Genomic DNA, 14,890 nt, shown 5'->3' with positions numbered 1-14,890 from the left:
GAGAAAGACTGAGAACAAGGTGGTGCCCTAGCCTTCTCCTCACCAGCCTCGCCCTCTCCCCGCCCACCTACATGGGCCCTGGGGCTGGGAGAGGGGCGGCATCTCCCACCTCCTGAGCCCAGAGCCTCAGACAACAGAGAGTCTGGTCAAAGACGAGGGAGGGCAAGGGGGGTCAGCAGCCCCAGAATGAACAGAGACCAGGACCTGCCCACTGCCAGCTTCCACTCAAGGAAACTCAGGCCCACCGAAGAATCCACTCTCACCTGCAAGTTACAAGTGGTACCCTGCTGGGTGCTGAGGAGGGAGGGCACAGGAAACAAGACTGACTCTTCCAGGAGGATCAGGTTATCGGAGTTGAGGGACAAGCCAGTCCAGACAGCACTGAGGGCACATACTGAGAGCGGCAGCCAGAGGGGTGTGGAAATGGGGTGGGGGCAGGGAGGCTGCAAGCTGGGTCCCTGAGCCACACCAGGCCCAGGGTGAATGGGCTGGGCTGGGCTGCCCTCCCTCCCCTCAATGTCCTTCTGCAGATAAAAGAAAAAACCAACTTTCTCTCCACTACAGTATTTAACTTCGAGGTAGGAAGGGCAGCTCTTCCATACTGAGCTCTTTCCCCTACCCGTGCTATCTCAGGTCCTAACAACCTGCGGAGCTGTGAGCTATTAGCTTCTTTTACAGAGGAGGCTCAGTGCCTTGTCCTGCTAGTAACTGGCTGAACTGGGATTTGAATCCACGTGGTCTGATCCCTGAGCCCACACTGAGCTGCCTTTGTGCTCTTGTCAGCTCCTGCCTCTTGGAAGTGCTTTCCCACCCACTATTTCCTCTAATCCTGCAGAGTCCTGGGTGGCAGAGCCTGCTCTTGTCCCCTCTTGGAGGGGAGCACACTGAGTGGCTTGTTAACCTGCCCCGGGTCTCACAGCTAGTCAGTGGCCGAGTCCTAACGTGAGAAGAGACCTGAGGCTCAGGGCCCAGAGTGCTTTCCACCGTGTTCCTGTCAGTCTAGACCCTGGGCTGCCTCACTGTCCACAGCAAAGGACAAGGAGCCAGTGTCAGTAGGGAAAAAGCCCCGCTGCCCGTCCCAGCTGCAGGCCAGCCAGGCTCCCCACCCCCACTCGGAATCCCATTTGCCACCTGCTGTCATCCCAAGTCTGCTCATGCCCAAGCCTGGGGGTCACCTTATTTGACTGTGGCCCTGCAGAGACCAGGGAGCATTGGCTCTCTAAGGTGGGGTGTGACTACCCAGAACTCTGAGCTATTCAGAAGTACCCTCCTGCCTCATACTTGACCTTAGCCAGGAGCTCCTCTCCACCCCTGTGTCCCCAGTAGCAGGATCAGGATGACAGGAAGGTTCACTAGCACTGCTTGCTGCCCAGCTCCAAAGGTGCAGGCAAAGTGCTCTCTAGAGAGTGTGGGGGTATGGAGGGATGCCTGGTGGTAGCATGGACGCCAAGGAGGCAGGAACAAGAGCTAAAACTGCTAAGCACCCATCGCTTGGGGAGGGGGTGCGTCCTGGTACACAGGGAGCTCACTGAGGCCTCAGAACAGCCCTTTGGTGCTGGTGGGCCTGATGGCTGCTTCCCTTTTGCAGCTGAGGAAAATGAAGCTCAGAGGTTAAGTGACTTGCCCAAGATCACAGTGCTCGTAAGAGGTCTGACTCAGGAGACCATGTTCTTGACCTTTAGGCTACCCTGCCTCTGTGCAGCAGAGTGCAAGCAGCCCAGTGGCTCAGGTCATACACTGAATGGGGCAATAATGCTCCACCGCCCACAGCTGCCCATCCTTGCTATCCTCCGGGGTCTGAGTGTGATGAGGTGACTTTAACAGAACTCTTGACTCTAGCCTACATCTTGCCAACCCAGCCCTTTCACAGGTAGAGCAGGAGCAGGGGGAGAGGTGCTCTAAGTGCACCCACCTGTTTTCTCCTGCAATCCTCTACATGAATTGCATTGCTCTTCATTTCCAGAAAAGGGGCACTTGCAAGCCAGGCTCTCTCATAGCATATAAAGCAGGAGCACTGGATTCAGGGAGGCCAAGTTCAAATCCTACCTGCACCCCTCACTAGACCAGGGACCTTGGAAAAGACACACCTCCCAAAGGACACAAACTGGATCTGGAATTTTACATAAATCTCCTGAACTTAAAATGTTGGCAACTGATTCAGATTTTTAAAACACTTTGAGAGGGCCAAACTAAACACATCTGTGGGCCAGAATCAGCTGGTGAGTAAATGAGAGCAGTATAAAGCCCTTAGCACGGTGGCTGGCACTCCGTATGAGTGCTGGTTCTTAATTCCACAGCGGACTCGGGCCAGGTGGACAGTCCTCCTAACCAGTGCCCACCTGAAGGCCTCCTCAGCGAGGCAGTGAGCCTGTACAGTAAGCAAGGTCCCCTACAACAGGACCTCTTGACTGCCAATGACCTTCTCACTGCCTAGGACCAGAGTGCCCCGTCGGCGTGCAGACCTGCACCCACCCTCAGCCAGCCGCCCGTCCAACCTGCCCTCTGTGAAACACCCCAGAGTCCTCCTTAGCAGGGTGTTATTAAGGGAGCAGATTCTGCGGTGGCTTAACTGGAATAATAACTAGGCTTCAGCGGGAAACCACTGCTTTGCTTCCTTCCTTTGAACCAAGTCTGTTCCAAGGGCCTCCCTGCCTCAGGTGAGCCTCTACTGTCAGTGGTTAATGAAGCCCCAGATGAGGCCTGGGCTCCCCCTGCGGCATAGCCTTTTGCCCCATGAAGGCCCTCTCCAACCCAGCAAAGGAGACAGGGAGGACTCTTTTACCAAAGCTGAAACCCAGGGCTATACATGCAGGTGGGGGATGGGAGTGCCAAGACACGGTCTTGGCCTCTGGTTCTCCTTTTCCACTGCCTCCCCCAACCTCTCCCAAAGCAAGGTCTGCTCTGGGAAAATACCTCAGGGTCACAAGGCACTTGCTTTTAGGGGCAGAAAGTGCTCCTGAAATCTTACCTACAGAGAAGACTCTGGGAAAGAAAGTGTCCCCGTTTCCTGCCATTGCCACCAGTGCACTTGCACTCCCACACCATCCCCAGCACGGAGACACACACGGCTCTCCTTCGGGTCCCCTCTTTGAGTTCCCTCAATGAGCAGCAGCCCACAGCCTCCTCCGCCCCACCGCCAACGCTTGCAAGTCCAGTGGGCGCTCCCTCCAGGATACAGTGAGAATCCACCCACATTTCCCCTATCTCTACTGCTACCATACTGGTCCAAGCCAGTCTCATCTCTTGCGGGACTCCTCATTCATCTTCCAACTTCCGTTATGGCTCCCTCATAATCCAAGATCCACACAGCAGCCACAATGATCTTCAAAAAGCATAAATCAGATCATGTCATGCCCTATTTAAAATCTTTCAAAGGTTTCCTGCTGCTCAAAGGGCAAAACTCAAGCTTCTGACCATAAGACCCTACGTGATCTTACCCCTGCCTACCACATACTGACCACCGCCCCCATCCCCACCACTTCCCAGCCAAACTGGCCTCCTTTCATTTCCCGAAACAAACCAAACAGTCCATGAGTCAAGACCTGTGCACAGGTGTGCTCTCTGCCTGGAATGGTCTACGCAGCCTAGGCACGTCTGACTTTTCATCCTTCAAGTTTCGGCTTAAACGTCACAGAGGTCTATGCCAGCTGCCTTATCTACAGAAAGCCCACCACCCAATCAGTCAGCTTCTTCAGAGCACCCATCACAATTTGTGTTTGTTGAGCTACTTGTTGAATGTCCTTCTCCTTGGGAATATACGTTCCACGAGAGTAAAAAGCGCAACTGTTTGGATCCCTGCTGGCGCCCCAGCACATAACAGGGACTTGGTACACATGGAGTGCCGAGTGTGTTCTTGTCGCCTCCCTCTAGAAGTGTGGGACCACACAGCCCAGCTGGCCTGCTCGCAGCTTGCGGGAGCAAACACCCCAGCCCAAGATTTCGTCCCGTTTGCATAGCCCGCCTTCCCTGTCTTAACCTCACACATTTTCCAGGAGGCTGTATTTGGTTGGGCTCCTGGCTAACGATCAATGTCAACTCAGTAATAGGGCAGCAATTTGGTGGTAGATGTTTTCTTGGCAACACTAGCCATTGGTCTTAGTGGGGGCCTCGGGTCTGGACTTGAAACGCCAATGCCCAATGCCAGCCCCCTTTTAAAGACCTCTCCACAAATAAACTCAAATAAACACCCTGGGCCTCCATTAACGCCCTTCCAGCTGACCCTGGAAACAGTGGGCCTTTCAGGCCTGCTACTGCAGCAGCTCCCTAGGCAGTTAAAACACCCCAACCTGGCCTCTGGCCTCTCCTCTCTGGGGGCCACCAGGCCTACCCAGCCTGCCACCATACACAGCAGGATTTCGTCTTCCTCCTTAAAAAAAGGGGGGTGGGGAGGCTTTCAAGCAGGCAATTTACCATTCCAGACACAATCTTCCGAAGAGAAACAAAAACTCTCCCTGTCTGAGGCAGACCACTAAGGCGTGTATGTAATAAGATGCTAATACAATTTAATCATATTTCGGCTGGAAAACCTGTCCTCAGAGCCTGCTTGTGTCGGGAAGGCCAGACATTCAGAAAACAAGAGCTGCACACTCTTAAACCATTTTAAACGGGGGTCAGAGCCCCACTCTCTCCTATCTCTGATTAACTTTGATGTCTTCTCAGGGACAGTAACTGCCATGACAAAAATGATTTGGTACACACAGATGCTCAAACTTACTTCTCCAATCACGGGGGAGCCTAACCCTCCTCCAACACCCATCATTGCCCACCTGCAATTCCAAGTGTCCCAGGGGGCACCCAGCTCCCCTAGAACACACTGTCCACACCCACCCTCCAGACCCAGTTCTGGGGACATACCAAGGGGATCCTGGGAGACAGAAAGGGGCTTTGTCTACTTTGTCCTTCAGCACCTTCGCACCCTACCCTCCACCTCAGAGAGGGCAAAGCTCAGTCCACTCGCTCCCATGGATGGCTGCCCATTGGCAACTTCAGGGTCCTTCTGATCCCTTCTTCAGAGAAGGGAGCTGGCTCTCTGGCCTAGCCTAAAGGGGAGAGATCAAAGGTCAGCTGCATTTGGGTCCTATCCAGGTCATTCATAATAACAGTAAGAATGGCTAATACTAATCAAGTGCTTACCACATGCCTGGCTTCGTGCATAGTCTTCTTTGTGCAATATATCGCTTAATCCACACACCCACCATGAGGTAGGTACTGTTATTAACCCCAATTGCAGATGAAGAAACTGAGGCACTGAGCAATTAAAACAGCTGGTGACTGCAAAGCTAGCATTCAAACCTAGACTGTCTGGCTCCAAATAGCGCACCTTGCCCCCCTCCCCCACCCAGGGGGTACAGTGTACAAGGGCACAGACCTACAACTCCCAGGTATGGCTGGGGTATTCCAGATTCCTATAGGTTTTCTGAGAATCTTCCTGGGTTCCTCATCTTTTTTTTTGTTTGTTTTTTGCGGTACGCGGGCCTCTCACTGTTGTGGCCTCTCCCGTTGCAGAGCACAGGCTCCGGACGCGCAGCCTCAGCGGCCATGGCTCACGGGCCTAGCTGCTCCACTGCATGTGGGATCTTCCCGGACCGGGTCACGAACCCGTGTCCCCTGCATCGGCAGGCGGACTCTCAACCACTGCGCCACCAGGGAAGCCCCTGGGTTACTCATCTTTGAGACACATAGTGAGGGTCCTATGTGGAGGACAGGGCAAGCAAGGGGTACCCCCCCTCCTCATAACTCTGACTTGGCCTCCCCTTGGAGAACCTAAAGGGAAAACTGTGAGGCCCATGAAGAGCCTGCTGGATGAGCTGTTAAGAATTTGGACTGGAAGCCTCTGACTTGGGTCTTGGGTATAAGACAAGTACCTCCCTGTTAACTGGAACACTGATTAACCAGAATACCTTGCCCCCAACCTTGAGGATGTGGAAATCAGTGTCAAAAGCCTAATCTCATGATTCTGGAAGGACTTGGGGGCTGGGGACCAGCAGTCCCACCTCACTTGTCAACGAAAGCTAAGTGGAGATTTCTGACAGCCTCTTGGATCAGTGTTATTGGCTGTTTAGCCAGGCAATTTAGGGAAAGGAAAAGCCTGTTGGATGGGAAATGTTCTGGACACATTTGCTGCATCCTGAGCCCAAACAACTCTATCCTTAAACACTTCAACTCCAAAAGTGCTGGGGAGACCCTTGGCTAAACAATTTCAAAACCAACATTCACTGCAAGTCTTGCTGCCTGGGGCGAGGACTTCCCTCGGTGAGGCATTTGCTGTGGAACCAAATGCTTTTCCACTCTAAACAACAGCCAACAGCACTTGGGACAACTGAGAGGCCTCCAGATCAAACAAACATCCCTTTTTTCCCCTACCATGCAAACTTTCTCAATAAATTATTCGCCCACTTCGGATCAAAGACTGTTTTTGCAGCCTGTGACCTAAAAAGCAAATAGCATCTCTTAAACATAAAAGCCCTCCTCCCTGCCTGGGTCGGCTTTATTACTCATTCCTTCCTCTTACAGTTACTCTGTTGTTATTTTCCTTCCCTTCTTGTTAGATCACTTTGCGAGTCCCAACCCGCCTGAGGAAGATGGGATGGGAGGGATGGTGCCTTCACTTGGGGCCCTAAGGTGGGAGAAGAAGTCAGGGTAGGGGACAAGCCAGCACCCTGGGAACCCAGGAGACAGGGCCAGGCCTGGTTGGCAGCTCCCTGCCCAGCTCTTCTGCCAAATGTCCTACTGGGAATTTTACCAGTGAAGGGAGGGAGTTAATGCCACCCTGGCAGGAGGGGCCAGGCAGCCCTACCACCACCCAGACCCAGCACTCAGTTTGCAAACATACGTTAAAGGGCCATCCTCACAGCTTGTCTGGACTCAAAGCTCAGGGCTCCTCCCCCTTGCAACAAAGGCAAGGTGGTAGGTCAGTCGTGCCCACTCAGCTCCTCAGCTCGGAGTGCAAACATGACGCCTCCTGATGACACCCTACAAACTCAGACCCTATATGAAACTTTGTGTCTTGGAATCCCGCAGTAGATGGGGGCGGCGGGGGTGGGGGTGGGGTAAAGGAGTGGGAGAGAATGTTAAGCGCGGGGCAAGGTTTGGGAGTCTGCAGAGACCAGAGGCGCCGGATCCTTCCTGCCCTTGGCACCGAGAAAAGGGAAACACAGCCCTTCCCCGTTCCCAGTAGCCCAGGGCAGGAGATCTGCGTTCAAGGTGCTAAGGAAAAATGTCCCGGCCGGCAGCAAAGGTTAAGGGGATTGGGAGGGGGTGGCGCGCGCCTCCAGCCTGCCCCTAAAGGCAGTCCGGGGGACAGCAGGCTGGAGGCGCGCCGGCGTGATTCTGACCGCGGGAGCCGGGAGGAGGAGCCGGAGGTGGCTGCGGGGGGCTCCGGCCCAGTCGAAGGAAGGGCAAGAAGCGGTTCGGGCCGGGGGTGGCGCCGGGAGGTGGCCTTGGCCCCCGGGGCTGGAGAAAGGGCTTAGGCGTAGCGGGTGAGGGCGGCCGAGCCCCTTGGGGGGTGGCAGCTGTGTGTGTGGGGATGGTGTGTGTGTGTAGGGAGGGTGGGTGTCCTGGGCCTCTAGAAGCTATAGCGAAGGCTTCCTGCTTGTCTCGCAGACATTCCCCTTTTCTGACATTAAAGCTACGAGTCATGAAGCTGACCCCCTCTCATCCCTTGGCCTGAAGAAGAGGGTGTCTCAGGGCCCAGGGATAAGCGGGAATGGACCGGAGGGAGCCACAAGTCTGCACCCAGGCGGGGAGGAGGCGGGCAGGAGCGGCTCCGCAGGCGCAGGCGAGTGGGTGGGAAGGAGGGAGGGAGAGAGGGGAGAGGGAGGAAGGAGGTGAGGCCGGGAAGATGCCTCTGCCGGGGGCGGGGCGGGGCCGGGGATCCGGGAGAGGGACTGCAGCGGTGCTTGGTGGGGGCGGGGGCTGCAATGTCACTCATGTGGGAGTCAGGTGTGTAAGTCCCAGGCTCGGGCCGCCGCTTGCCTACATCTTCCCGGTACTACCCAGGGCTCAGGGGTGGAGGCGGACGGCAGGGGACTGCAGAACCGTCCCCAGAGCGGGACGCGAACCGGCAGACTTGGAAGAAGGTAAACAAGGGCCACGCCCCCTGCCGTCGCCCCGCGGGCGCGCACCCGCCGCTCCGGCCGCCGCCGGTACATTTCCACTCCCAGCGCTTCTCCCCCGCTGGACTCCCGCGCAGCCCTGGAGGGGGGGCTGCCCCCGACCCCCAGCCCGCGCCCCCCTCGCTGGGGCTGCGCACCCTCCATACTCACCTGGAAAGGGTATCCCCCGCCCCTCCAAAAAACTGTGCTTAATTTGTGCAGCGCCTCCGCGTCCGGGAGCTGAGCATGCTGCCCCCGCGTGCAGAGCCCGCGTGCACCCAGCCCGGAGAGGGGGCGACAGGGCGGAGGCGGTGGCCCCCGGAAGGTGTCTGGGACCGGACCGGCTGCACGTGAGCCCAGCGCAGGGTCATGTGCACCGGCTCAGCCCGGTTCGGCGCCCGGACGTGCTGCGTATCAACAAAATAAACTCGGGGAGACAGGAGGGCAGATAGCCCCGGGTCCTCCGAACCCACGTCCCTGGCCGCGCGACCTCCTCTCCGCACAGGTCTCCCGCCGCAGCCCCTCCGCCCTGCCAGAGCCCGCGGGGCAAGTTGCAGCCCCGGCGCGCCCCCGCCCGCCCGCGCCCCCTCCCCGGCCCGGGGGCGCTTTGCCGCAGTCATTAATAAAGAAGGTCGCCAAGCTCACCCTTCCAAAAGTTGTTGTTGCATGCGCCCCTCTCAGCCTCCCCGCAATGTACTCTTTAAAACACGACTGACCAACATGCGCAATCTCTCTCCCCTGTGCTGTGCATCGGCACCCCCCCCCCCCCCCGCGCGCTGGCTTCCTAGAACAAGCAGCCAGCAGGAGAGAGAGGGAGCGAGCGAGCAAGAGAGAGAGAGAGAGAGAGAGCGCGAGGGAGCGAGGAGCGCTGGAGATCTGTTGCAAAAACACAAAATAACGCCGTGGAGATGCGCAGGGCCAGTCGCCGGGGGCTGGATCTTACCTTGCTCCGCGGTGCCCTTCCGAGGGCCGCTACCCCCGGCTACGCGCCGCGGCTGGGGCCGGCGTGGGAAGGATGCTCCTGAAACCCGGAGCTCCTGGGGCCGGCGCGGGCGGGCGGGGGGCGCGCATCCATCCGGGGTCGTGGCGAGGGAGGCGGCCGGGCCCGTGGGGTCCCCGGCACCGCACCCGGCCGGGGACTGTCAGCCCGCCAGACCTAAGCCCTTGCCGCTAGGAGTGGGTGCAAAGTAACTCCATGGACGCTTCTAACCCCCCCCCCCCCAAATAGCCTCCAACTGCGATGGCCGCGGTCGGCACCATTCACCAACCCCCCTGTGTATGTTTCTGTTTCTTTTTAAACCAAGACTTCCTTGTGATCTCTTTAGAAAAAAAAAAATGTGTTGGGGTGGGGGTGGGGTGGGGGCGGGCGGGAGGAGCGAGGGAGGGGGAGTAGCCACTTTTTTCTTATTCACTCGGATTTCCACTCCTGACACCCCCCGCCTCGCCCTTCCACCCCCCCGCCCAGTTGTTTGGCTTCAGCTGCGGGTTCAGGTAGCGTTGCAGGCCTCCGGGGGGAGGGTACCCTGCCGGACCGCCCTCTTGCCTGCACCTCGGGCCTGGACTCCCCACGGGCTCTGGGGCGCCCCCAGCCCGCCCTGTCCCCAGGGCCGGGCCCAAGCGGCGGCTGCGCCCGTGCAAGTCCCATCCGGTCTGCTCACACTTCACACACTCACACACATACCCCGCCCCTCCACTCTCTCACTCACACTTTCTGCTCACACCCCGCCCCCTTCGCGCCCCAGACCCGGGCGGCGCCCCCCGCAACCTTAAAAAAAAAAAAAAAAAGCAAGCTTATACTTAAAAAAATCTTTTGGCGCCATATTAATGACGTACTTAAAATTTGCCATTTCTCCCTGCGTCAAAAAGACGTTTCTTTGCAAATAACAGCCTGAAGGCGACACTCGCGGAGGGAACGAGGTTTGCACTGAGCACCCCGCCTCCCGGGGTTCCAGCGCTGGAAGACCCTCGCTCTAGGCCCTGATCCTGAGTCGCTGGTTTTAAAATGCGAAACGAATAAATCGCGTGGCGTTTCGCAGCGCCAGAAGTGAGCAGAAAGTGCTGGCAGGAGCGGAGGGGAGGGGCGCGCGCGAGTCTGGGGGAGGGGGCGCGGCTCTCCTCCCCCACCCACAGCAGATGGAAACTAACATGCCGGGCGGGGGAAACTTGAAATTGCGGGCGACCTCAAGAAGGAGGGGCGGTCCGTAGAGAGGGTCCCTCTCGGGTTCGTCGCCCCCTCCCCCCGCCCGAGTGCCTCCTGGCGCCCAGCTCTGACCCGCATTTCCGGGGGGTAGGGAACGCAGTGATGGGTGGGTGGGTGGCTGCACGTCCTGGGCCCGGTAGGAGTTTGCCCCGGGGTGGCCACCTCCCCCTTGCTCGTCCTTCCCAGTCCCCCTAAAGGGTTAAAAACCAAGGGGCAACTTCCAAGGATTGGCACTTGGCGAGGAAGCGGGGCGCCCCTCTCCCCACCCTTCGCCTCCTCGCCCCTCCTCCTCCGGCTCCACTTCCCGACTTGACCTTGTGGTGCACAAACAGTGCGCTGGGATCCTCGCAGTTTCTGGAAGAAGAGCTTGCGCTCGCCAGGCAGGCGGGCTGTCGGGCGGCTCTCGGGCGGTGGCGGGGCCTTGGGTCCGTTCCCGGAGCCGCGGGCCACACCCACCCAACCCGCTGCGCCCGCCGTGCGCACCTTCTCTCGAGGAAGGAGCAGGGCTGGCCTTCTGGATGGGGAGAAGTGGGGGGCAAGCTGCAGCCTTCTCAGATGCTCCCAGCTAGGGAGGGGGTGGTCTGGTCTCAGGCGGGGTTTGGGGGGGGAGACCTGGGAGCCTGGCCCAATATCCTGAAAGCATCATTGCCAACTTTTTCTTCCCCCTCCTTTTTGGCTGCCCCTCAAAGATGATCCAATAATTTCTTCACCTCACCTTTGGCTTTGAAGGCACGTGGGTGAGCTGTGAACTGGGACAGAAACCACCTTCCCTCTCCAAGACTGAAGTTTGTTTATTCTTTCTTTCCCCTCCACCCCTTCTGTGGAAAGATAAATATTCAATTTACATAAGATGACATTTATGTGACAATTAAGAAGATTCCCCGGTGGAATGTTGTGAACACATTTCCTTATAGGAGAAATAAATCTAATAATAAACAAACTCATAATAACAGCACAAATCCTCTGACAGGGCGGATTGTCTACACAACAGAGGGAGATGATGGATGCTGAAATAAGCACTTTTGCAACAGGAAAGAAATATGAGCTCAAAGAGAGTCACTGTAACATTTCCTTGGCCTTCATTCACAAAGTCTGGGGAGGCTTGTCTGGCAAGACTGAGGGTCTAGGTATCTCCCAATTAGACCTGTTCTAGCATTTAGTGGTCAGTGGCTAGGATTTTCCCAACCTCAAGCTCAGTGCCTAGAAACAGATGTTGCAGGTTGTGAGTATGTAACAAAATGGTTAAATACCTGGGCTCTAATCCTGGCTCTGCAGTTCAGAGGCTGCTTCATGTAGGCAAGTGAATTCATCTCTGGGTCTCTTTTTCCTCCTTCGTAGAATGGGGTAGTTGGAGGCTTCCTGAGGCCCTGTGTGTGTGTGTGTGTGTGTGTGTGTGTGTGTGCATACACACACACACACATATACACACTATATGTGTACAGCAGGGCCTGGCTCAGAGTACGCAGTGCACATTAGCACTTTTTCCTGGTGCCTACGTTTTGGAAGGGTGTGAATACACTCCCTGAAAGCTCTTAGCACTGAGAAACTGAGGGACATACACAAGATCTCCCAGTGTGGGCAAAAGGGAAGGCCAGGAGAAAAAACTGTAAATGATTGTGGCCTCCATGGTCAAGATCCAGATGGTAGCCACACATATGAGGTGAGAGTGGAGGTACCAATTTACAGTGGCCCAGTTCAAGGGGACTGCTCTTGTTGGGTCTAGCTGCAGAGGGTTTACATGCAGGAGAGGACTGGACAGGCTCCTCCTCTTAGCCATCAGGATCCCATGGCAAGCAGTTATAAAATGACCTAGAGGAGGAAGAGGGAGTGGATGACCATCTATAGGGCACCTGCTCTGTGCTGTGGACTGTTAGTCATCCCATTTCATCCTCACAAAAACCATGCTACCTATTCAGAAAGGTTTAGCAACTTACCGACAGTCACACAGCTAGCGAGTGGTGACAGAACTGGCACCTAGTCCAGCAGACCCCAGGACCTATGTGTTTTCCGTTTTACCACACTGCCAGAAATAAAAAGTATTAGTATTGTTGGTTTGATCAGGGATGGGAGCCTGATCGCTATATTGGCAAGAAAGAATTTTATGAGCAGCACTTTGTTTCTGAGGTGCTCCCCTGAGTTTGGGTACGATCCAGATCACCTAAAGAGTCCTTGGAAGACACTTCTTGTTTAGGATTGGGCGCTCCATCAGAATCCTTGACTTCCCACAGCTCTCTGCTACTGTTTAAGGTTAACCTTGGAAATGTAAATAGAATGATAGCATTAAAGCTAATTATAACTCCTTAATCCTTCTTAAAAATTTCACAAATCATTCATTAACTTTTTACAGAAAGAAAAAAAAAAGAGAAGAAACATGGTGTCCTTGGAGATGTAATCATTCATCTTTTTCAACAAATATTTATTGAGTGGCTTCTGTATTCCAGGCATCGTTCTGGGTGCTAGGAACACAGCACAAACATGACAGACAAAAATGCGTATTCTCATGCAACTCACTTTCCAGTTAAAGGAAATACACGATTTTTTAAAAAGTTAAAAAAATATTATATTTGAAGGTGAGTAAGTGCTGTGGAGAAAATTTAAGTAGAAAGGGGGATAGGGAATGTGAGGATGCAATTTAAATAGAGTCCTCAGGGAAGAGCTGGCTGAGAAGGTGGCTTTTGAGTAAAAGGAGGTGAAGGAATGAACTGTGAGAGTTTATGGAGGAAGAGCATTCTAAGCTAGGGATTCTTAACCTGGAGTCATAGACACCTCCCTCCAGAGGTCTGAGTATAGAATTCAGGGGGTCTCAACCTTAGACAGGAAACAAAAACTATATTTTAATTTTCACTAGTTAAAATTTGGCGTGTTCTTTGATTATGAATGCAGACAGCAAATCACAGTGATATTAGCAGCACCCGTGACATTGTTGCCAGTAGAAATCACACATATTTTCATATCACATTATAGTTGTTGCAAATATCTTAAAATATCATGACACTCATCACTACTTCAAACTTAGGCTGCTAGCTCTTGTAATTTAATGAATTAATAAGAAAGACATACATTACTATATTACACATTTTAAAAATATTTTGAGAGTTGTATTTCAGTATAGTTGGTCTTCTTTATAATTTATGAAGCTTATTTTATGGATTTAAAGATATTATACTCAGGAGTCCACAGGCATCACAGGCTGCCAAAGGGGTCCATAGCATGAAATAAAGGTTAAGAACCCCTGTCTACACAGAGACCAGTGAGTGCAAAAACCTTGAGGCAGGAATGTACTTAATATGTACACGTACAAGGAAGAGATTATATAGGGCATTGTTAAGAATTTGGCTTTTGCTAGGGACAATATGGAGGGTTTTGAGCAGAAGAATGACATGTTCGGACACTGGGTTTTGCAGGTCACTCTGCTGCCAGATGAAGGACAAACTGAAGGGGAAAGGCTGAAGCAGGAAGATCAGTTAGGAGGTCATAACAATAAAACAGGTGGGAGATGATGTTAACTTGGACTAGAGTAGTAGCAGCAGAAGTGGCCAAGTTCTGTATATATTTTGAAGATAGCTCTGACAGGATTTGTTGATGGGGTGTGAGAAAACAAGAAGTCAAAGATGACAATAAGAGTTTTTGCCTTGAACCAATGCAAAGAGGGAGATGCCATTAACCTAGATGGGGGAAACTGTGGAAGGAGTAGGTTTGGGGGAAGAATAAGGAGCTCAGCATTAGACATGTTAAGCTTGAGATGCATATTAGGTATCTAAATGCAGCCATCCTGTAGGCAGCTAGAAATGGCAGCCTTAGCCCAGGGATGAGGTCTGGGGAAGATACCATTTGAGAGTCTTCAGCAGGTGGATGGTATTTAAAGCTATAGGGCTGTTTGAGATCACCAAGGAAGTGGGTGTAGAAAGAGAAGAGGTCCAAGGATGGCAACCTTGGGCGCTGAAAGGTTAAGAGGTCTGGAAGATGAAGAAGAATCAGCAAGATGGTGTTAAAAAAGAAGTATCCAGGTGTTTCTCCAAAGAAGAGATACAAATGACCAATAAGCACAAGAAAAGATGCTCAACATCACTAATCATTAAGGAAATGCTACAGTGAGGTACTGCCTTACACCCACTAGGATGGCTACTATTAATAAAAAAAAAAAAACAGAAAATAACGAGTGTTGGCAAGGATGTGGAGAAATTAGAATGACTGTACACTGTGGATGGGAATGTAAAATAGTACAGCCACTGTAGAAAACAGTATGGCCGTTCCTCAAAAAATTAAAAATAGAATTACTATACGATCCAGCAATTCCATTTCTGGTATGCACGCAAAAGAATTGAAAGCAGGGTCTTGAACAAGTATTTGTACTCTCGTGTTCACAGAGCGTTATTCACAATAGCTAAAATGTGGAAAAAACCCAGTGTCCACTGATGGATGAATGGATAAGCAAAATGTGGTATATATACAGAATGGAATATTTTTCAAATTTAAAAAGGAAGGAGGGGGCTTCCCTGGTGGCGCAATGGTTGGGAGTCCGCCTGCCGATGCAGGGGACGTGGGTTCGTGCCCCGTTCCGGGGGGATCCCGCATACCGCTGGGCCCGTGGGCCATG

At 53.7% G+C, this 14,890-nt stretch overlaps 1 protein-coding gene and 1 long non-coding RNA gene across 11 annotated transcripts in view; one reads left to right on the top strand and one right to left on the bottom strand.

The window, feature by feature from the left end:
- JADE2 (jade family PHD finger 2) overlaps positions 1 to 11,033 on the bottom strand; it is a 51,984-nt gene extending 40,951 nt beyond the window's left edge. Inside the window, exons 1-2 of one of the 10 annotated variants that reach the window (XM_033853177.2) lie at positions 9,037 to 10,585; positions 4,855 to 5,039 (exon numbers count right to left, since the gene is read on the bottom strand). Coding sequence is in view for 1 of the 10 variants with exons in the window: in XM_073802532.1 (XP_073658633.1) it covers positions 8,739 to 8,761 (23 nt within the window). In the remaining 9 variants the exon portion in view is untranslated. Of the gene's footprint in view, positions 1 to 263; positions 4,828 to 4,854; positions 5,040 to 5,133; positions 7,261 to 8,264; positions 8,396 to 8,738; positions 8,849 to 9,036; positions 10,586 to 10,607; positions 10,724 to 11,008 lie in introns of those variants that run through there. The other 9 variants (XM_033853176.2, XM_033853178.2, XM_073802528.1 and 6 more) reach the window with 9 other exon arrangements.
- LOC141278322 (uncharacterized) lies at positions 7,325 to 8,452 on the top strand. Its single transcript, XR_012330855.1, has 4 exons — positions 7,325 to 7,478; positions 7,603 to 7,777; positions 7,999 to 8,078; positions 8,316 to 8,452. It is a non-coding gene; the product is annotated as an uncharacterized lncRNA (long non-coding RNA).
- Positions 11,034 to 14,890: the final 3,857 nt, after the last annotated feature.

The sequence above is a fragment of the Tursiops truncatus genome, chromosome 3 (assembly GCF_011762595.2).
Source record: "Tursiops truncatus isolate mTurTru1 chromosome 3, mTurTru1.mat.Y, whole genome shotgun sequence".
Lineage (NCBI taxonomy): Eukaryota > Metazoa > Chordata > Mammalia > Artiodactyla > Delphinidae > Tursiops > Tursiops truncatus.
Note: the sequence above shows the minus strand (reverse complement) of the source record. Positions and strands in the feature narration are given on the sequence as shown.